The sequence below is a fragment of the Prinia subflava genome, chromosome 15 (assembly GCF_021018805.1).
Source record: "Prinia subflava isolate CZ2003 ecotype Zambia chromosome 15, Cam_Psub_1.2, whole genome shotgun sequence".
Lineage (NCBI taxonomy): Eukaryota > Metazoa > Chordata > Aves > Passeriformes > Cisticolidae > Prinia > Prinia subflava.
In genome coordinates this window covers 6,522,305-6,544,476 of record NC_086261.1, presented here as the reverse complement: position 1 = coordinate 6,544,476, position 22,172 = coordinate 6,522,305, and the positions used below count along the sequence as shown (strand labels likewise).

At 42.3% G+C, this 22,172-nt stretch overlaps 1 protein-coding gene across 10 annotated transcripts in view; it reads right to left on the bottom strand.

Annotated features, from left to right (window-relative positions):
• The window catches only part of AKAP13 (A-kinase anchoring protein 13), a 205,516-nt gene that overhangs the window by 36,326 nt on the left and 147,018 nt on the right, over positions 1–22,172 (bottom strand). For 6 of the 10 annotated variants that reach the window (XM_063412789.1, XM_063412790.1, XM_063412788.1 and 3 more), the window contains 6 exons: positions 20,439–20,575; positions 13,679–14,025; positions 10,591–10,644; positions 7,258–7,320; positions 4,749–4,926; positions 4,070–4,178 (listed from right to left, as the gene is read on the bottom strand). In XM_063412789.1, coding sequence (XP_063268859.1) covers positions 4,070–4,178; positions 4,749–4,926; positions 7,258–7,320; positions 10,591–10,644; positions 13,679–14,025; positions 20,439–20,575 — 888 coding nt within the window. The remainder of the gene's footprint in view (positions 1–4,069; positions 4,179–4,748; positions 4,927–7,257; positions 7,321–10,590; positions 10,645–13,678; positions 14,026–20,438; positions 20,576–22,172) is intronic. The other 4 variants (XM_063412795.1, XM_063412797.1, XM_063412798.1 and 1 more) reach the window with 2 other exon arrangements.

The window sequence follows — 22,172 nt, the reverse complement described above, 5'->3', positions numbered from 1 at the left end:
GCCCTGGGCTGAGAAGTGGGTTAACGGCAGACATTAGAGCATGCTTGAAAATGCATTTAATAATAAAGAGGAGAGGAAAGCAGCCAAAGCAAACTATAAGCAAAGCAAAGGAAATGTCTGCAAAGCAGTTGGCTCCAGAAAGGCACAAGAAATCAGAATTGAGAATGTGCAAATTCCAGAGGGTGCAGGTTTCAGAGGGTGCAGGTCTCACTGCACGCACAGCTTGCGGCTCGAGTCTTTCCCTATTTTTGCTGACGTTTTTTATAGGCCCACTTAGTGAAGAATTATAGCCTGTTACCTTTCCAAACAGAATGCCAACAACAAAGTGGATCTCTGGACAAAGGGCATCAGCTTCACTGAAAGAACTGTCATGGACTCAAACTAGAACAACTCAAGACACCTGTTTGAAGGTGCTTTCTGCAGTTAAATGACACAGCAAAGCTACAAATACTACCAAGGACAATTTATTTTTAAGATTTGACTTTATCTACCTAGGGAGGTTCTTGCCACTTCTATGTCTAAAAAAACCCCAGCAGTGTTGATAAAGTTATGCCCTTCAAAATTTCCAGTTTTAAAAAGGAGACGCTTGAACTTCTTCCAAAATAAAACAGAAAAAACAACCATCTCTTCTGCCTTCTTCTAAAATATAAGAGTCTTTGTTTTAAAGAAACTGCCTAAACATGAGAAAAGCCCCACTCCACCCTCTTCTGCCCTTGCCTGGAAGATGCCTACCAAACATAGTCCCCAACTCAGCAATCAGTCTGTGACACCAAATATCCCATCATTTATTTTTAAGAGCAGCCCTCGCAGAGCAGCAGCTTTCCAACAATTGTTTGTAAGTACATGGTCTGTGAAAAGAGAATTAGGAGACAGCTAGCCATTCTTCACTGAAACTTTGGATTCCCAAAGGCCCTATTTCCTTCTCTTCATGCAAGCACAGGTGGAAACCCCTGAGCTGTGAGCTGGCTGCTGGACACCCACTGCTCACATGGAACATCCCTGTGCCCTCAGGAAAGGTGACAGGGACAGGGCTGAGGAAACCCTGCCTCTGGGACAGGTCTGACCTAAGGGTGCTACTTAAGCACCTCCACCAAACATCTTCAGCACAGGTATTCAGGTAATTTTAAGTCATTCCATGGATACATCGATTCACTTGCAGAACAGGGAAAACAGGCTAAAGACTTTATCAGTAATAAACTTTCAAGAGAAAGACAAAGCAATTATTTCTGTCTTTCAACAAAACAAGTCCTTTCAGCCACATACAATAAGGGTTTTTTCATGGCTGGTATCATACATCAAAACCGAATTCAGAATATAAAAACAGTGTCCAAGGAATAGCCAATGCTATGCAAGCAATGCAAAACAAACTCCCCTGAACACTTCCTCCAGCCATTTGTCACAAATGCCAATTGCCTACAGGCAATTTGAATAAAATGTGTACAGTTTTCCAAGTAAGCAGAACAACCCTAGAGGGACCCACTGGAAGACATTTAAATGGAAGAATTCTTAGGAAGAGCCATGCATTAGTTTTGTTTAGACTGCCTTTGGAAGGAGTTGTTCTAGTGCTCCAGACCTGAAGAACACAATCAGGCAACACGACTTTTCCTTCTGTACTCTACTGTCTATTTAGACTAAAAGTCAAGATGAACAATAACACTTTACTGTAAATTGAACCACCTTTACCAGCACAGATCAACTTCCATTTCAGTGCTTTTATTTATAGCAATTCCTGGCTTTTTAACAGTGCTCCGCACTGGAAATTTGCTATTCCAAGGCTAAAAGAATTCTTCCAAGCACTCTGGCCAACAGCTCTTGTGACCTCCCTCTATAAAATGCTGAAGGATTAACATCGTGAATGGCCACAGCAGCTCTTGGAACATCTGACACATCAGATGGGGTGTGGGCTAGGAACTCGGTCTTGGAAATTGCTCCTCCTTCAGCACATATGACAATAAACAGTAAAAATAAAAGAAATCCCTCCATATGTTTATTAATCTGGATTTAGTTTTTAAAGTTCTTGAGCACAGCATGTTGCTTTCTTCCCATTCAAACACATTTGAAGGGATGAGAGGGTAATTTTTTTTCTTTAAACACCTACCACAAAGTTATGCAAGGGGAATAAAGAACTGAATTTGTCCTAGAATTCACTTCCATGTCATTCTTGCTTAACTCTTAAGTGTCCTCCTGGAAAAACATGAACATTAAACCTAGGTGACACAAGGGAGTTTATACACCAAGACCTCCTTGTCAGAGGCACTGAACTGCTTCACATGTCCTATGGTCACAACTCAAACAACACTGTTCCTCTTTCAAAGGGGAAGAATGGACCAGAATAATGGAATGTTTCGGATTGGAAGGCACCTTAAAACTCCTCTAGATCCAGCCCTCTGCTCTGAGCAGAGACACCTTCCACTAGAGCAGGTTACTCCGAGCCTCATCCAACCTGTCCTTGAACATTTCCAGGGATGGGGCAGTCACAACTTATCTGGGTGATTTACTGAAGTTTCTGTAGTCAGGAAGGTGTCAGGATTAGGAAAAAATCCATGATCTGAATTTTCCAAGTGATTATTCCTTCTGGATGCTCACAGCAACCCCTCAAATCCTCTGATTTTCAAAAACCCCCTTCCTATAAAAATGTGGCCCTTCTGAGATGTCACAAATTAATGACTGAGAAAATAAAGCTCTGAGGAATGTTAGTAATGTTTACATTCAGTGTCCCAAACTCACAGACATCTGCCTCAAATCAGAAGACCAACCCTGCTATTTTGTCCAAGCCCCTCTGGAGAGGTTACTACATCTTCTCTTTCCCTTCTTTCTCCAGGGACCAGGGTGGCCAGGCTGGCTCTAGAAGAAGATGTGATAATTAAGCCTCCATGGCATTTTTAATGCCAGGCCACAGGACATTTTAACAGCCTCAGCCTTCCAGGCTCTCTCAGACACCAATAGCTCCTTTTTGGGGAGTCAGCCAAGTTTTTGGTGTTTGGTCAGAGGCTGGGTGCAATGCCAAAAAGTTGGTTGCTTCAAAAAACAACAATGAAGACCTTCAGGCCGAGGAGGGAAGAGGCAGGGCCATGGCACAGGGCAGGATCTGGTCTCTTCACAGAGCTGCCCCGTTTTGGTTACTGCTGCTGGGGGACACATCCATTCGGCCACGTTCTTATTAATCATGGAATTATCATGGTGAAGATTTCAAAAACATCTTCTACAAAGCACAGTCCCTGTGAGCTTCCTCCAGCAAGTCTCCTCCATGAATGAAACACCTTTCTTAAAGCACCTGGTTGTGTTTTGCAAGGCAGAATCATGTTAATAAAAGAGGAAAGATCAGACACCATCACTAAGTGACAACACAAGAGTTAAAATGCCAACAGGGTTTCTGGCTGGCAATTAAAAAAATGAAAACATGTGTAACACATCCTAAGCACATCCAGCTGCAGCCTTCTGAATGACTTTTTCAGCTGAAAGAATCAATTCAGCCAAGTTGCAAAATTAAGTGCTTGTTATCGCTTCAATTAAGCTAAACTGGAAAATTTTATAGAATCATCTTCTATTATTTTCTTCAGGAATGAGATTCAATAAATTACACCCAACTGCTCCAAAATATTTAACTCAAAATGAATAGCAACAAACTTCCTCAAGGAGATCAAGACATGTATTCTAAATTTCCACGTATCAGCTTCAAAAAAACCTAGAGGCAGGGAAGATCTCAAGTGGAATTTACCTGACATTAAAGGAAGTAACTCTGAAAGGATGCAAAATTAGATCCTATTTTTTCAGTTAACAAACTTAATAAATCATACTTTTCATACCACTAGTCTAATTTAGAAAGAGAAAAGCAACCCACACAAGGGAAACCCAAAAGAAAGAAAACAGCAGGGATACACTGGGAAGAACAAAACTAAACTGAATGAGTTCTGCCTTTCCACCCTCAATTCCATGCAGCAGTGGAACATGTACCTCCTGTAATGAAGGAAGCATGAGCAGGCAGTAGCACATTTTGCCTTGGGAAGGTAGCAAGATATACTCAATTATACAGATGACAGAGTGGATAAGGGAAAAGTGGATTACTCACTGTCGAGCACTGGTTTGCTAATTGACATTAGAGACATGGATTTGGTCAGTGGAGATGAAACAGCAGGAGAACAGAAGTTGAATCCTGGTGGCTGTGATGTCTGATGCACCTGCAGAACAGAACAGAACCAAACTGAGTATGTCAAGAGTGACAGAACCATCCCAGCTTCAGATCCCAGCTCAGTGCTCATGTTTACTGCAACTCTCACTTTGAAACAGTGAAACAGTGCACAGGTGAAATGCAACATTGTGTTTTGTCTTTTAAGTGTCCAACAATTAATTATGCAACAGAGAGATGATGTGTGCTTGATTTTCTTGCAAGACTTTACAAAACAGATATTGTTAAAACTCTCTGATGGCCATGGACATTGCTGACATGACTCCAACTCCTCAGCAGAACTAGACTGTAGTTCAACTTGGTAAAAAAAATCTGATGCTTAGCAGTGTGTTCCTCAAAAATGCCACTCCTCTGAGCAAGAGAAGAGTTGTGTTGCCATAAAGAACAAAGTAGAAAACTTAAAACAGTTGGAGATTCTCCCATGTTAAAGATGGAAGATTTTTAATATTATGTATATGTACATATAAGGTGGAAGCCTTTCTGAGACTGTCACTTGGGAAAATGACCCCCAAAATTTGATGTAGCATTTCCCAGACATCCAACAGTAGTTGGACAGCTTTACCTGGTGGTTGTAGTCTCTGATTTCTCCTTGCTCGAGCTCCTCAGTGAGCAGGACCAGGGACTGATTGCTGGCAAGTGGACTCCTCCTGAGCTCTTTGGAGCTCAGAGAAGAAGCCTCCAGGTTTGTAGCGGGCTTCTTGTTCTCACCAGAGTCTCCAGCAAGGCCTTCTAGGCTGTAACTAAAGAGAAAGCACAGAGGTCAGATGCTGCCAAACTCTTAGGGAGCTGTGTCTTTCAGCACAGAGCACCTGCAAACATAAAACACACAGCAGGCACTGAAGTGTGCAGGCAAATGCAGGTGTTACTCCTCAGCATGTTCTTTTTTCTTCAGAGCAACATCTTTGTGCTTCTAATGAGACAAAGATTTGTTCATTGCTTGAACAACCACTGAAACTCCTGGTCAATTGTCTTTCCTATTGATTTTTTTACTCTGAGTGGTGCACAGGAAAATCCAGAAACACCCCTTCTAAAGATTTTGGCATTTCCATATATTCTCTCTGTTAGCTTTTTATTAGGCTCTCCCTTGGAATAAAACCACCCAAATCAAACTCCCTTGAACAGCATGGTGCTGCCTGTCCTGGACCAACACTCTTCCCAGCAGTCACATCAGCTTCTGCAATGCTCACCACTGCAGCCACATCCTCTAATCTATTTTAAATCTTGACACTGCATAGTTTTGACACTGATAATGTCATTTATTCCGCCAAAGCTGGTTTCCTTTTTACCCATGCTGTGGCTTTGTTTTAAATTCAATAAATGTTGTTTCCATCACCTAATCCATTTTATTTTATCATCCACTGAGGGAGCTAGGTCTTGTCCAGTAGAGCTGGGCAATAACTCAAAGCTAAACAAAATACTAAACTTTCGCTTGCAGAACTGTTAGAAATAAAACATTTGGCCAGGCTCTGTAGAGACAGGTACTGATGGACAAGTGACCTCTACAGAAAAACACTAAAACACTTTCCTCTCACCTACACAAAACATACCCTCTTCTCACATGGGACTATTTAATCTGATAAATCTTGCCCTAATATTCTGCTTCTCACCCTCTTGCTCCTCGTGTCCAAGCATCAACAAACCCACTGAAATGTGGGTTCACAGGGTGAAGCTTTACAGAATTCCCTCCCAGGACACAAGCACAGATGCAGGGCTGATGTTTGATTTGATACTCACTGAGTCCCAGCCCTCCCCTGGATTTATACCCCAACCCAAGGCTAATCGTGACATCTCAGTGCTGAACAAGCTGACATGCAAACACATGAAAAAGAAAACATACTACAGGCTGCACAGATGATTTAAACAATCAGAGGAGCTTTAAATTCAGGTAGACTTGCATAGCAGTGATTAATGTTCTGCAGTCCCTTAGAAGCATTAAAAGGCTCATACATATGCACCTTGAAAGCAAAAACTGCAATAAACCATGAATAAGAAGATTTAGCAGATTTGAAAAACCTTTTTCATGCTAATTAAGGAGAAAAAAAAGACTTTGTTGAAGCATTTATAATTCAGTATCCTTTAGGAAGATTGAGACTCATCAATGTGTATCAATAGCAAGCATTTAAAAAATTATTCTAAAACACCTGTAGGTAGAAATCAGTCCCATTTCTACTGATTATTTAGGGCAGAAGAATATCTCTTTTTTACATTCCAAGCTGGCAAAAACAATGCTACATAGCAGAGAAAATAAATCATGTACTTGTGAAAGCTAGCTAAAACCTGCAAACATCAGCCCATAAAATAGGTATCAATGATACTGGTCTGTAATTTGCTGATTGGCATATATACATCAACCAAAATTAAACTCTACCAGGAAGGGCAGGTTTACTTCTCAATAACTACTCTTCAAAAGAACAGTTTTAATAGCTCTACCCACAACCAGCAAAAACTGCCAGAGAAAAGCTATAAAGCCATAAAATCTGGGAACTGGCTTCCAAACAATATTGGGCAAAGATGTGACCTGCAAGCATCGATCTCAGCGCTGGGACTTTCTACAGAAGATGCAAACTTTAAGAGCCTGGGAAATTTTCATCTGTGGTGATCAGATTTTCCTTTAGAGAAGGTTTTACATGATTAGTTTCTAAAGAAAAGCCTAGGTCTTTCAATTTACAGAGAGCAAGTCTGTGTGAACTTAAATCCTTTATGAGACTGATCCGGTACAGAGCAGTGCTGAATCATATTTGATCTTGGTTTGATTCTTTGGCGTCACAATTATCACTCTGATCACTGCTGCGGAAAGAAACACGGCCTGAAGTCACCACAGAGCAGAGCAGAGCAGCTCAACCCAACAGTGCAGCTTCTTTAATGCCAGAGGCCAGGGGAAAGCAGCCACCACCTCCACCTGCAGCCCCGTCCTGAGGATGCACTCCCAAGAGGAATTGCTGGAAAAGCAGAACCAAGCAAACAAACACGTGCACACTTCAGCCAGAGCAGCAGTGGAGGCCACGCACGAGAAGCTGACGACAGGAGGTTTGCAGAGCTCCTGTGCTGCTGCACATTTATTCATAACATACCTTCTACAAGTAAAGTCAGGACCCATGGCAATGTACTGTACGCCTGAGGGACACCAGCTCAAACTAGGAACAGCAAAAGAGGCAAAGAAAGGAGAAGGGCAGTGATTATCGGACGGTCATGGAACATGGGGAATGTTAAAGACTTTCACTCTCACATATCGTAAACAAAACCAACAACAAACTCAGAAATGATGCTGTACCCACGTCTGGTTGAACAAACACACCACAGGGCCCCAAAGGCCTGAGGTTACCACTGAACAAGGAACAGGACAGCCCATGCTTCCCCCAAACCAACCCCATCAGCGAGTATACAAGGTACTGGAAAGAGTACTCCTTGTGGAGAGAGAGGTTTTTGGGAAAAACAAGGCTGAAACATACCAAAGCCAATTTGTAAATAATCACACACAGCCATTGTGTTAATAATGATTAGTATTTTCCTGGTAACTCTCATCCTCAAAACAGAATAAGAATCCCTTACAGATATTTCATAGTGTAAGTGCCCTCCATAGAAATATTCATAACCTCAGGCTATGCTTGGAAAAAATAAGGAGAAAGTCACATTCTGAAATGATGCACAGCCAGTCAGTGAAAGAGGCTGGAAGGAAAAAACAGGCTAATCTTACTATTAACTTGGGATTAAATCAAGAATGCTTCTCACTAAAAAACCTTTCAGCTCCCATTCACCAAAAGAGTCCCGAAGTTGCATCATGAAAGACACAAGAAATGCAAATACAGAATGCAAATATTTCAGTTGTTATTTTAGACTGCCTTTGTTATTTTTTCTCTGTTAGCTCATGGCCTAATTGCAGGTTTTGCAGAAACAGAGAAATCCATCTTCTTGTCAGCTATGACATTTATATGATCCCTAAATCCTGCAAAAGCTGTTCAGGAAGCATGCGTTGTGTGAAGGGAATTTTGCATAAGCACAAGTCCTGCTCCCAGGTCCTGGTCTGAGATCCATGCAAGGAGGGGACATGGCCAGAGCATGCTTTGTTCCATGACAGGAGCCCATGAAAAGGGCAGAACAAATTTAAGCCTTCCTGGACAAGGAATTGTGAGTGCCAGAAGCCTCTGAGGGCACAGAGGAAGATTTAAACCCACTGAATGCATCATGTCAGATTGTTTCCACACACAGTGCAACACTGGAAACATTCTGGAAAGGTCTGACAATTGGAAACATTTTAGATGCGTGTTCAATGATTGCTGCCTGTTTTATAAAGGATGTTAACTGGGTGAGGATACACCCAAAGCTTTGCACCCAAAAGTCCTCAGGTGTGCTCCACCAGCAGCTCTCAGCACAGTACTGTCAACATTCTTCATTAAAACATTCCTTCCCATAACATCCCAATACTTCCAAGTACCTCATCATCCTCACCCAATTCAGCCACAATGGCAGATGTTTAAGTATTAGTGGGAGATGGCAGGGAGTAAATACTCGTGTGAAATCATAGAGGAACCAGGTCTGTGCCACAGGAAATCCATGCCCATCACACACAGTCTGCACTCTCCATCTGCACTGGGTTCAGCCTCCCAGTGGGTCACCCAGACCTGCTCAGGGGCAACTGGGAAAACATCCCAAGGAAGGTGTCACACATGAGCCCCCAGGCCATCTGCTTGTGGCCACAAGAGCACTGAGCTTGGGGGACCCTTGGAGACATGCTTGTGGCACCTTGCTTTCCAAAGTCTCTCATTTTTGTGTGGTCCCTTTTCAATCAAAGGGAAGAAGATTCTCCTCATTAAAGAAATCATGTAATGTTTACACTAGACTTTAAAAGGTGCCTCTGTTCCTGATCACTGCCATGTTATGGTGATGATCCCAAATGCTAAAACTGCAGGGGAGGGAAGTAGAAAAGCAGAGGGAGGGAAGAAGAGGAGCCCTACACATGTAGGAGGAAGCCTGGAAGTGTTAAGATCCCAGAGAAGGAAGGAAGGGGATCTGCTGGCAAAGGCTGTGGAAAGCATTCCTGCAGAACCACAGTACTGTGGGGGAGCCACCCACAGCCTGTTGGCAACACCATAAAACCCTAAAAGGATCAATGCAGAGCATGCAAAACTCCTTTACAGAAGACAATTTGGGGAGGAGGATGAGCTTTCATCTACATCAGCCTTGTGGGACAGCACAAACTGCTGGAGTTTCAGGCTCCTGCTCCACCAGTGGGGTTAGAGAGGATGATTCCAAAATGGTTTAGAGACCAGAAAAAGTGAGAAAGTGTTTATGAAAGGATTATCACACATTTCAGATATGACCAGGTATTCTAGACATCTTCTTTATTCTACATGTAAGCTCAGTGTTTCAGGATAATTTGACTCTAAATATTAACACAGCTCCTACAGAGGAGCCATCAGAGACTCCTGATAAAAAAAAGTTCATTTGCATGAGCTGAGAAGACAAGCACTGCACTGCTTCCTGCAGTGATGCAAATGAAGTGGCTTCTTAGAAGTAAAAAAGCATGTTGTTTCTTGTGCCTTTTAAAAAAATTCTTTATTAAGAGTGGGTTTTTTTAACTGTACAGTGCTGCTAGGGTTCATTGATGCTGATGCATGCTGAAGCACAATGATTTTTTTGGTCATAACATCGCGGTAACATTCTTTTCACATTCTTCTGCACTTTCAGAACCACTGAAGGGCAGAAGTTCAACTTCTCTTTTTTATTTAGCCTAAGATGTCTAAGTGTGGACAGTCCACATCTGCTGTGTCAAAAATTAAGTATCATTTTTTATATACTAATAGCCAATACAAAGGTTACATGAGTGGGACTGCATATCTGTGGGATGGATGAGAAACTGAAAGTTTGTTATAGAGAGGAAAAACACATGGAAGTAAAGAGAAAGACATGCCTTATTTTCTGTTTTTTAGGAAGATGGTTATAAAAAACATCAAAAGAGCAAAATTAGTCATTCAATTCAACCAGTTGCAGATCTGCAGAGTGTTCTCCAAATCTGAGATCGTGTCTGACCCATCCCCTCCCCCAGCTGCCCCTCCTGCAAGTCTTGCCAGGAGCCTCTGATGTGCTTTAAATCCAAATCACAAACACGCTCCCAGGTAAACCACTGTTTTAACCAACTCCAAATCTTACACATGGCAAAGGCCACAAAATCATATCTGAGATTTCTCTTCATTTTTAACATTATGTCCTGGAGAAAACAGCTCCAGCATGTGCTCTGTGGGGCACAAAACCTGCCCTGGGTCAGACTGGAGAGAGAAAGCAGCCAGGTGGGATGCACAGCCCTAATGCCAACACTTCCAGAGGTACCACAGGTTTACCAACAGGAGAGGATGGAGTTAGTAGACATTCAAACACAAAACAGTTAGTCACATTCGTTGGCTTTGTACCTTCTCCTATGAATGGGAGGCTTCTTTATACCATCCCCCAGAATTCGCATTGAACTGAAAATGAATCATGGAGAACGGTCAGCAGCTTGAATGAAAAAAAAATTAACAAATAGCAGCTGAAGGATTAATATCCCCAACACACAGACAGAGGGAATGGACATACAGGGAAAACACAAAATGAAATATGAAAGGAAGTAATGAGTCTCTGTTTCTCCACTCTTCTACAAATAAATCTGGGGTTTGGTTGGCTTTATTTGGTACAGAAAGAAGGCTGCACAGGTATTGACCATGCTGCAACTTCACTGCTGCCAAAGCCAGGTCAGTTTAAAGTTTAGATAAGGCCAAACTCTTTGACAGAAGCTGTTAGCAACAGTGATTAACAGCAGCTCCAGTTCTGCAGTGCTTAATCCATCAGTGAAACATGAGGGTGTTTCTTTGCCCAGCCTGGACATTTAACACACACTGCAGCACTGCTGAAAGACAGGCATCAGGAATTAACTGAAGGATGAACATCCTTTTGTGCAGCCTTGTTGGTTTTCTTTGTATTTTTAATAGCAAAATGTACACATGAGGATTATCTGTGAAGTGCATTTGAGGAAAGACAGGAAGCAAAGGGGAACTGAGCATCTTTTCGCATTTCATTTAAGACTATTAGTTTTTCCTCTGATCTTTTCTGTGAATAAACTTTTATGCTCATCCCTCTTACAAACAGAAAACATGTAACAGTGAAAAAGAACAAATTTTACAAAAGCCTGATTTTTTTTCCTGTAGGCTTTTTGGGTCCTGTATCAGCACCTCGATCTAAGCTTGATTTAGCTTTGTCATCAAGGTTAGGACTATTTTTGGTGTGGATGGGGGCTGCAAGTGATTGCTGGGCAGGAAGCAGCTCTCAGAGCTCAGCTGATGGTGCACCCAGTCACCCCATTCCTCTTCCTGGCTGCACAGCCCAGTTCTGATCCTTGGGCTGGTTTTGGTGGCAATTACACTTTATTTGGTTATTTTTCTCCTCCTTGAGTGAGTGCAAGGTGCTCACCTACAGAGCAGAGAAGTGCCATGGGTGCCCAGAGGAGGGGAGGGAGCACAAGGGTGGTGGGAGCAGCACAGATCCAGCCCATCACAGGACAAACCTCAGCCAAGGCTTGTGCTCAGTGTTACTGCACTTTGAAGGTTTGCAAAAGTCAAGTTGCAATAAGGACTTTTCCCCTTCAACTGGAAAAACATCTACTGCATGTGAAATAAATGAGTAAGCAAACACTCCCAATTTAACTGATTTGAGTGAAAGTCACTTCTTTGCACTTCACTTCCTCAGTATTTGTTGTTTCTCACTAAGCAACCAGAGTCTCAACATCACAACAGCCACATATGAAAAGAACAAAGAAAACAACAAAACGACACAGCAAATAATCCAAATTCCTTTCTAAAAGGAGCATAAAAACAAACATGAACCTAATCAGCACCACAGACCCACCCTACATGACAGCTATCCTTATGTAGCTGCAGCTGTATGTGAGAACATACGAGAAGAATTATTGTTCCTTTAACTCAGATTTTCTTACATTTACAGTGAATGTGTTTTCCCATATCAGAAACAGCCTCCAAAGTGAGATGCAGGAGAATTTAACCCCATCTGCACAGTGTTAGCAGTGATTGCCAGCAATGCAGTTTATTACCCTCAGAAATCTTTATGCATCAGGCCCTACACGTAAAAATCTTCCCAAATGAGTTTATGAGCTTATGGACTCATTCTGTCATAAACCTGCAGTTATGCTGACTCTTTTGTCACTTTAAAAGTTAATGGGCATTACTTAACTTACTTAAATATTACCTGGGGACCGGGAACGAAGCCCAAAAAAGGGGACAGTGTTAAACAACAACAACAAGAGCAACAACAACAGTAAAAATCTTTCACACTGTATGTTACCTAGAGGATCCTGAATGGTTTTCAACATTGACTCTAAAACCTGAAGGGTCTACAATATTCCTCTAGTGACACCCACAGCTCACAGGATGTACACATTCCAGATCCTCTCCCTGGATTATCCAAAGGGCTCAGTAACGATTTTCAGGAACCCGTTGTGAGTGGCCAGTTTTAATTTAATGCCATGCAGCCCCACATGCAATGGCTCTGTTAACAGCAGAATGTTTGCCACGAGGACACAACAGGCAGCCAGAGAGTGGCACTGTCCTGCACACCTGGGCCTGCAGCCTCTGTGAGCTGTAGGGAGGATATGGCACCCTGACCCTGCTAAAGCAGCTGGCCATTCCTGCTCTGAGGGCAATAAAGCACATGGAAAACACTGGCCAAACCTCCACTGCACTCAGAATACACAGGGTTTGGCCCCAAGCCAAATGCTGAACAGTGCAGGGCATAACAGGGAACTTCACACCAATTTCACTTTTTGGTGTGAATCTTCCTTTACTTCACCTTCTTCCCCACTGAAATGGGGGACTGAGTAATTTTTCTTCCCAGAGTCACTTGGAACCAGCATGGACATGGCTTGTACACCTCTCCCTTTTGTACCTCCTGAAAGAACAGATGGGAGAACTTCCCTTTTGAATCTTCCTAAACAACACCAGGGCCATCGGTGATGAGTTACGTGGAACCTACTGTCCATGAGAGACTGAAGTAGAACCAATGCTGTGAAACAGGGAGGACCCATCTCACCATTATGAAGAGCTTCCATAGGATTTTTTAAACCCCAGTGCCTGTGTTATCTCTTAATACAATCAGAGAAATAATGGCCATGTTTATTCTGTGGTCAGTGAGATTTAACACTCCAATAATTCCTTTGTACAGAAAGGAGTGGTGACAGTTCTAATGGAAGACCTGTCCCGAGGTAATTCCATTTACTCTGGAAAGCTCAAGCATACTATAGGTACTATATTAAGTACTTTAATCCTGAAAGTTAATTTAAGAAAAATCAAACATACATTAGGAGATTGTCTTAACCTCTTCAAATGAAAAAGAAATAATCAAAAGTGACGCGCTCGCTTCTGATAAACCCTTCAGTTTTACCGTGCCAGGTTTAAAGCTCTGATAAATATGCATGAGTGGGTGCAGAGTAAACCGAAGCAGCTCCTCACTCACCTCCTCTGATTGATTTCTGCCTCGTTGGTGGCATTCTTCCCCGGCCCCCAGCTGTGCCTGCGGAAAGGCGACAGCGGCCGCATGGAGCTGCGCAGCACGGAGGAAGGAGCGGGCACGTCCGTGATGCTGTCCAGCTCCTCTTCCTTCTCTCCTCCCTCTGAGGGCACCATGTTGGTGCAGCTGCCATCCAGGCTGTGCCTGTCCTTGGGCTGGGAGAAGCTCCCCACGGGAGGGAAGGGGAGGGAGGTGTCGCTGCCCAGGGATGAGTTCCTCTCCAGGGACACGGTGTCATCGGCAGAGGAGCTGGAGCTGGTGACATCGCAGGCAGACTGCTCCTCTTCAGGTTGCTGGGGGTAAGAAAAATCAAAAATAAGTTAAAGTAGAATCATAGACTGGTCTGGGTTGGAAGAGACCTCTAGAGATAAGCTAGTCCAACATCCTTGCTGGGGGCAGGGACATTGTTCACCAGATCAGGTTCTTCAAAGACCTGTCCAGCCCGGCCCTGAACACTTCCAGTGAAGTGAATACATTTAACATTCTAAATAAACACAAATATTTTATATTTTACATGAGCTAAGAGATTTCTCAGTCAATAGCTTAAGGCAAATTAACCATCATAGAAGTGAGACTTTTTGCTGTGGCTTCAAAAGAGGTTGAAATGCCCTGCAGGGTGATCTCTTCCACCCCACAAGTCCTTGGCTGCCATTACCCAGGCTCCCAGCTCAGATCCTCTTCCTGCCTTCCTCTCCCCAGTTCTATATTTCATCCTGCACAGCAAATCCTGTTCCTCTCACCATTTCTGGCTAAACCTGTTATCAATCAAGGTGCCATAAAACTGCCAAAGGTTTACTGAGAGCAAGTAATGGGGAAGGGGGTTATCACAGCTCCTGATGACAAACTCCAGCCTCTCCTGTGGGACTGGGATGGGCTTGTAGAGCTCAAGGGCAATGCACTGCTCCACTGCTTCATGCAACACAAAAGGGAGAATTACTCAGTAGCAGAAAACAGACAGAAAAAAAAAAAAAAAAAGCTTAATTCCCCATCCTCAACTACTTTCCATTAAGCAGAAAGCTAATACCAGGGTTTGCAGCATTTTTCAAATCCAACTGTCATGGAAAAATATTGTTCTACAGGATCAGCCACTCTGTATTAAAGATTTTGAGTCATCCTGTAATTTTTGGGTTTAGTTTGCTCCAAAAGCACTATGTAGATGCCAAAATGGTTCTCTCTGGCCAAAGGCCACATGCTGGCCAGCAGAGCCTGTGCATATTCCTGTTCCCTGTGGCCACTGTAAAAAACACAAGCATCTCTCTGACATCACCTCCAGCCTGAAATGGTGTTTGCCCTGAGGGACTGACAGGGGAAGTTTCAATTTATCCTCCTGCAGAGCCCTGTGCTGTGCCATTTAGAACACAGGCAGAGTGCTCTGTCAGGCAGACACAGCACAGCATTCAGCACAAGGTGGATAAATTGTCCTCACACAGAGGGCTCAGGGGGGTGGGCAGGAGCTGAGTGCTCCAGGGGCTGCAGGCTGTCAGCAAACATTTAAGCATTTGGCAGAAGACAACTGGGTACAAAATCCTGCTCTTGGAAGGGAAAGATGGGAATCAGACCACATGGAGGGAAGGATGACCAGGAGTGGTGTAAACAGTCCAGAGACTTTTGTTTTTCTGTGCTTTATTTGAGGGACACTATAAGCTATAAGCTTTTTTATTTAACTGAACAAAAAGGAAACTGAGATACTCAAAAAATCATTTAAATGAGTATTTCATTATTCAGAGAGAAGCTCTGTTTCAAGCTTAGCTATTTTTATTCTTAGTTCAGTTTAACAGGTACACAATAATGTTCCTGAGATGTTTTAACTAAATGCTGTCACACTGCTTCCCTTCTCACATCCATCAAAGGGAAACAGAGGGAAATTAAAAAAAAAAAGACAGCATCCACAGCACAACACCAAATTACAAGAACCTTTTAAATATAAAGCATAAAAACCACACTAAAATACATCCCTCCAAAAACATTCACTTCATGTTAAGGTGGGTCAAATGTCAATAGTGAATTTCAGAAAACTATGTTCTGTAAACTAGGAAACTATTGGATTTGATACATTTGAATAGAAAGTTGAGGTTTAAAGAAAACAGAACTGAAATGGAAGCCCTGTGAAGTTTTTGATGATGTTCAGCAGTATTCAAGATAATCTGATATTTGTGTGACTCATGATGAGAGCTTACTGAATTGCTTAAATAGAGACAAATCAAGTAGTCAGTATGTGGGTAACAGTGGGGGAAACAGTCTGCCACTTCTCCAAGAGAGAAAAATACTGTCAGACATTAGATCAGACTGGATGGGGCTTTGGAGCAACCTGGTCTAGTGGAAGGTGTCCCTGCAACAAGATGAGCTGCAAGGTCCCTTCCAACCCAAACCACTCTGTGATTCTGGGATTGGGGCAGCAGAGCAGGAGAAGAAAGGACTGACATCATCCCATCAGCTGTGTGAAGTATGGGACAGTTTGGAAACTTTCAGTCTGGATGCAAATCTAGAAACAATAGTGCAGAACACCAAATTAAGTAGGGAGGAATTTGAGTAAAAGAAGAAATTTTTATTTCCCAGATGAGAATACTGCTGCAGTTTGAAATGCACAACAAACCTCACCTTCCTAACAAGGAAGATTTAGGGCTTTTATCACAAAATGCAGTTCAAGGAGATGTTTGAAAAAAGGGAAATACATTTGGTCCATTTTAACTTTTACCTTGAGCATTCGACTGACAACAGAACACAATAAACAATTCCCTTGAACTTGTGGCCCATGCTTATTCTTCTAAAAATATTCTGCCATCATTGCCATGACTTTTTCTTTTGAAACAAAGGAAAACAGTTAATATGAAAGACGACTCTGTCTGAGAAATGCCAAGCGTGGCTGACACATCTCAAACATCTATATTGTAGTCACCACTGCAAAAAGCTGTCTGGCCAGTAAGTATACATTGCTCTTTAATCCTATTTGAGTAAGAAAATACCATGTTTGAAGAACAGAATGTGTTTTTTTCTTACAGGAAAAAGGAAATGTTAAAGAAATATTAATTTTCTTCGAGTTAGGCTTGCTGGATTGCACCTCAATGAATTCAGGACTTAACTGTGACCATAAACCTCGTGGCCAAAAGAACCAGACATTTGCTAATAGGCATTTTCTTTGCCCTCAGTATTTGCTGAGAAGCTTTTAAGAAAAAATAAGATAAGGTGTAAAAATGAGTACTCTGAGGAAGGACACACGTACTTCTCCGTGAATAGGGATAACAGAAATCACTGGGATGGTGGGGGTATAAGATAACTTCCTCAGCTAAGCCCTTTCACTGTAGGAGGTCGTGATAAGAGGAATTAAAATGTTCTTTCAATCATTTCCATGATGACAACATGCAAAGTGTGAGACACAAACTTTCTCTGTCCCCTACCTTAAAAGACATTAAAGGTGTCAGAGTATTTTAAGAAATATGAAAAAATTAAACCTTGGAATACCATTCCACTAAAGAAGTCAATACCTTTGGTTTGATGTATAATCCAGCAGATTAATTTTTGATTTGGATTTGTCTATTGCTTCAGGTTCCCTAAAAATAATCTCAACAGTGGCCTTCCATTAATTATTTATCATAACTTTTATGATTTGGAGTGGAGGTGGAAGCCTTTCCCTTAAAATTTTTATTCCTTTAGGTTTGGTGGGGTTTTTTTTTGCACAGCTGTTGGGTTTTTTCTGTTTGCTTTTTTTGAGAGATACAACAACTCTGAAAAAATAAACACAAAACATTTATGTATTTGTGTATTTTCTTTGAGAAAACCAAAACAAAGGCAGAAATTAAACAATAACCAAGACTCTGAGGTGCAACCCCTTCCTTTGGCAATGATCTGTGGGTTTCTGACTCCCTTCATCTGAATCATTTCCCAAGAGGCACATTAAAAAGCTTCCCAGTAAAGCTGGACTTCAGTGGCTGGTTAAAAGTTAAGATGAGCAAAGCATATGGGCTCCACCCCAGGATGTTGCCAGATGCTTGTGAGAAATGACCTTCTGCAGCATTAATCATTCAAGGAGGAGGATGCTGCAAAGCCTGCCCAGATGGCTGTCTGGGACAGAGAGGGAAAAGCGGGATGACGAGGACATGGGAATGAAGTGCTGACGCAAAAAAAAATAAATAAAACATTTTGCTGAAGCCATAGACTTGGAAGTAACTTTTGCATCTCAGTGACAGCCTGTAAAGTCTGAAATAAAGGGCAAGTTTCAGTGCTAAAGCTCCCTGAACCTGCCAGCTCATGTTCCACAGCTCAGCACACGTCCTTCAGAAAGAGAAAGAAAAGAAACAAGCACAGGAGAAGGGAAGGAGCTGGGAGAGAAGCACACACCAAACACCAGGGACAGGGTAAGGCACCTGCAGATTTTGTGACTTCACAGTCCCCAGTTCTTCATGGTCTGGGGACACAATCAGTCAGGACTTTCTATCTATGAATTTCAAGGGACATCTAAGGAAGCAGCCCAAAGACCCTGGACAGACAGTAACTTGTTCTTCCTACATTTATTTTAATGTATTAAGTACTTAGCAAAGAAGGAGTTATTTCTACAGTTAAAAAAACAAACCAAAAACCAATTCTGGTAGACAAAAGTTCAACTCTTGCTCCACAGAAAGGGGAAACAAGAACAGAACCAGTAATAACAATAATCACCATGACACCAAAAGGTTTGAGATCCTCTTTTTCTTCATAAACATATTCTGTCTCTTCCCAATTTGATACAGAAACTGTACTATTTCATAGGTTTATAAATAGTCAACTACAGCCAAGACAAGCATCTTACAATATTTTTTGGACAAAGGATTACAGCCACCACTTATTTTGGTGGTCATTAAAAATATCTATAATTTGCACTTCTACCACGTGGATTCAGTACTGTAAAACAAAACACAGATTTCATTAAGGAACAAGCTCACAACACTAAATTAGTTTTTCTAGTCCTTTACAAATAACTTTAACTGTAGAAAAAACACTCAGATAAATCCTGAGAAAGGAGACAAGGAAACAAATTGGTCAGGAAAACAAAGACAAAGCGACTGAGGTTGAGATTAGCTTTGAATAACTTCCTAAGCTCAACTCAGGAAGACAAAGTCTGCAACCCACTGCATAATGAGAACAATGCAAAGGCTACTAAATTAAGAAATTCCCTTTCTATAAAGAAAAAGTTCCTGCCTCTGCTTTCTCTCCATTGGCAGTTGAGGATCTGCTTTCCCCACCACCTCCTCCCTTCTCTATGGCATCCCTGCAACACTGCACCACCAATTCTGGTTAAATTTGAATCTTTCCTTCTCCTATTTGAAGAAGGAAACTTTCCACCTAAGAATGTGGGAAAGCTAAAATTCTGTATAATATAAAATTTGCTGTGTTCCCACTACACTCTTCTGCCACACGAGCATTAAACCAGGCTCCAGTGGCAGCTGTCTGTCGCAATCCCTGTCACCCTGCACAGGGGAACTGAAGACAGCCTGCTCTGCCAAACTCTGTACTCTGCCAATCCTTCTGGGCCCAGATCCCTTTGACAGTAGGATGGGAAAGGGTGAGGCTGATGAGCTCTGTGCCCTACCACGTGCATTGAGGATGACTTTACTGTTCATTTATAGCCCATGAGATCACTCAGCCTGGTGTTTCCCATCCTGTTGGAAAATATTCACCAGCATCTGATTTGATTTCAGCAAACAGAATTCTGTTTCACTCAACACATTTCTCGGAAAGCCAGTGTGAAAGCTGCTCTGAGAGTTAAGTTTTTCAGAGTAGGAGCTGTGCCTGCTCAAACCTGTGAGCGACAGCTGAACCAAGGAGTGGGATTTCACGGAGACACCAGTGATGGCTGCTCTCAAGGGTCACAGCCCTTTTGATTCTACATCACTAAATTCTTTCTGAGTGCTTCTGCATCATCTGCTTATGCCAAGAAGAATACAAATTACAGCAAGATGATTCTTCAAGAGCAAAAGCCTAATGACCCCCTGAATAAATTCAGGCTGCTCTGACGTAGATGCAAAAGACTGATGCCAAAGGGAGGCATCCTCTGCTCAGGAGGCCAGCTCTGTCTCTCGGGTCTCTCCCACTCCTCCTCAGCAACACAAAGGGCACAGGGATGACTAAGGTTAGCAATGACTTCTGTTGTTGATTTTGAGCAAACTTGAAAACACTTTCATTCTACTTGCACGCAAGCAGGCATCAGAGGTATGCTGCCTAGGCAACAAAACTATTCCCTGCAATTGGTCTGAAGTATTTAGAATGAGTGTTTCCTTCCTATGACACTGAATTTACAGAAAAACACTGGTTCCTCTGAGAATTACAGCATATAAATCTGAAGGTGTCAGCAGAGAGGTCACAGTTTGCTGGAATAAAGCTCTTTGTTACATGAGTTAAAGATGGATTTAATATCATCTGTGCAATCCCTAATGACCTTGCAAGAAAATCCACCTTTTCAACTGTTCCTCTGGTGCCTGATTTACTTTCGGACAGACAAAATGCTTCCATTTTTTTAGCCATTGGGGGCTGCACAGCTTTTGGAATTCTGCTGCAAGTAAATACATCCCTCATGTTGCTGCATCCGAGGAGGAGACTGGATCCTTCCCATCTATTCGGTTCCAGGATAATCACTTCCAGGTTTCCAACTCACCAGTGAAACCAAGATGATCTGTGTGTGCTGTAGGGGTTTATCAGGGGCTTTTTTAACCATATCCCAGCCAGGCTTTCTTACCTTCCCAAAGACAAGGTCTTCCATCCCATCACCAGGCAGGGGGAAGAGGTCAGACTCACTCCCAGACTCTCTTTTAAGACCACCCTGTGACGAGGCACAGACGCTGCTCAGCCCATCCTCCAAGAAGTTCTCACATTCTGCAGGAGCAAAGCACAAAGAGTCACAACCTGAGGCTTTCTGTAGCATCCACACATCAGACTCTCATTCTCTCAGTGAATCCCAGGATTTAAAACATGTAGCTTTACAGATAAAGCTTAATAAGCCTCCCAAAACTGCCTGTGAATTCTCAAACGATTTATTCCAGAGTTTAAAAGTCCTTTTTAAGTGCATCATTGGAGTGCATGGTGCAAACTGAAATTCTGCATGAAAGAGCTGTAAACACTTGTAGCTTGAGGTGCTGATAAATATACTATATATGAGGTATCCCATACAGAGCATAATGGGATGTTTTCTATCGATTCCAACAACTGCCAAATTCGATTCAAATTCAATAAATATAAAAATATAACTTGTCAATATTTGCCTACTTTCTCAAAGAATCAATTCCCTCTAAACGCCAGGGTGCTTTTAGTGAATATTTGGACAATTATTTAACTTCTTCTTCTACACTCCTTACTGAAAAAGCACCAGTGTGAATTCCAGGACAAGCTTTACTTTTTCAAGATTCTAAAATTAAGTGATTTTTTAAAAAACTCTCCCCTTCTGTAACTCCATGACATTGAAATATAAGCATGTTGCATCTCTTTTTTTATCACATGCTTCCAGTTATTTGCACTGGGTTAATCAGGAGTACAGAACTAGAGTGCAGCCCCTACAAAAGCCCTCTTTCCAAAACCTTTAACAAACAAGTATTTGCCTAAGAAACTCCTGTACATATTTTATTTATTCATCCTTCAGGCAAAAGTATTAATGACAATTTTGGTAAAAAATTGAACACTCATATTTCCAGGCTCAAAATATTTTCTAATTATTACTTTGTTGTTGTTTGTTGTTTTGGGTTTTTTTAAAGAAAGGTGCTATTTTGCACCTCCTCTAACTAAACAGATCCAAAATGTGTTGAGCTATCTGGAGATGTGCCAGGGCAGTAAAATATGAGTTCACCCTGAAATTATACCTCATTAACTCTATCCTTGGTGACATCAAGCTTAAACATCAGTGAAAGGATGACAGGTTTGGGTAGTTTAAGGTCACCTCTTTGCCTTCCCTATCCTTAATCTGTGCCTGACAGCAGCTATGGGACACCCCAGCCACATCCCAAGTGACAGCAGTGACTCCACTTCTGGAGAAAATGGCATTACTGTGACAGAGGTGGGGCTGTCCCCATTCAGGGCAGGGGGAGTTGAAGCGCTGTCCCCATTCAGGGCAGGGGGAGTTGAAGCCAGTCAGAAATCCCATTACCCCACAGAGGAATTTCCACACTGTGGAGAATTGGAAAAGCACTTATTGGATGCTGCAGCTGCTCCTGTTCCCCTTTCAGTAAACCTGGAAATTGTGAACTGCTTTTCCATCACCGAGGGGGAGAAGGGAGGGGAGAGCAGAAGGGGGGGAAAAAGGGAAAGAAGAGACGGAGCGGCTGTGAGGACACGGGCCAGGTGCTGTTCATCCAGCTGGCAGCCAGCACAGCATGTCCACAGCCCAGACTGAAAAACAAAGGGGCTCCAGCCACGTTCCACTGGAAAATCAGTGGGGACAGCTCAGATGTGCTGAGGGGATGGATACCTCACCCTGAGGATA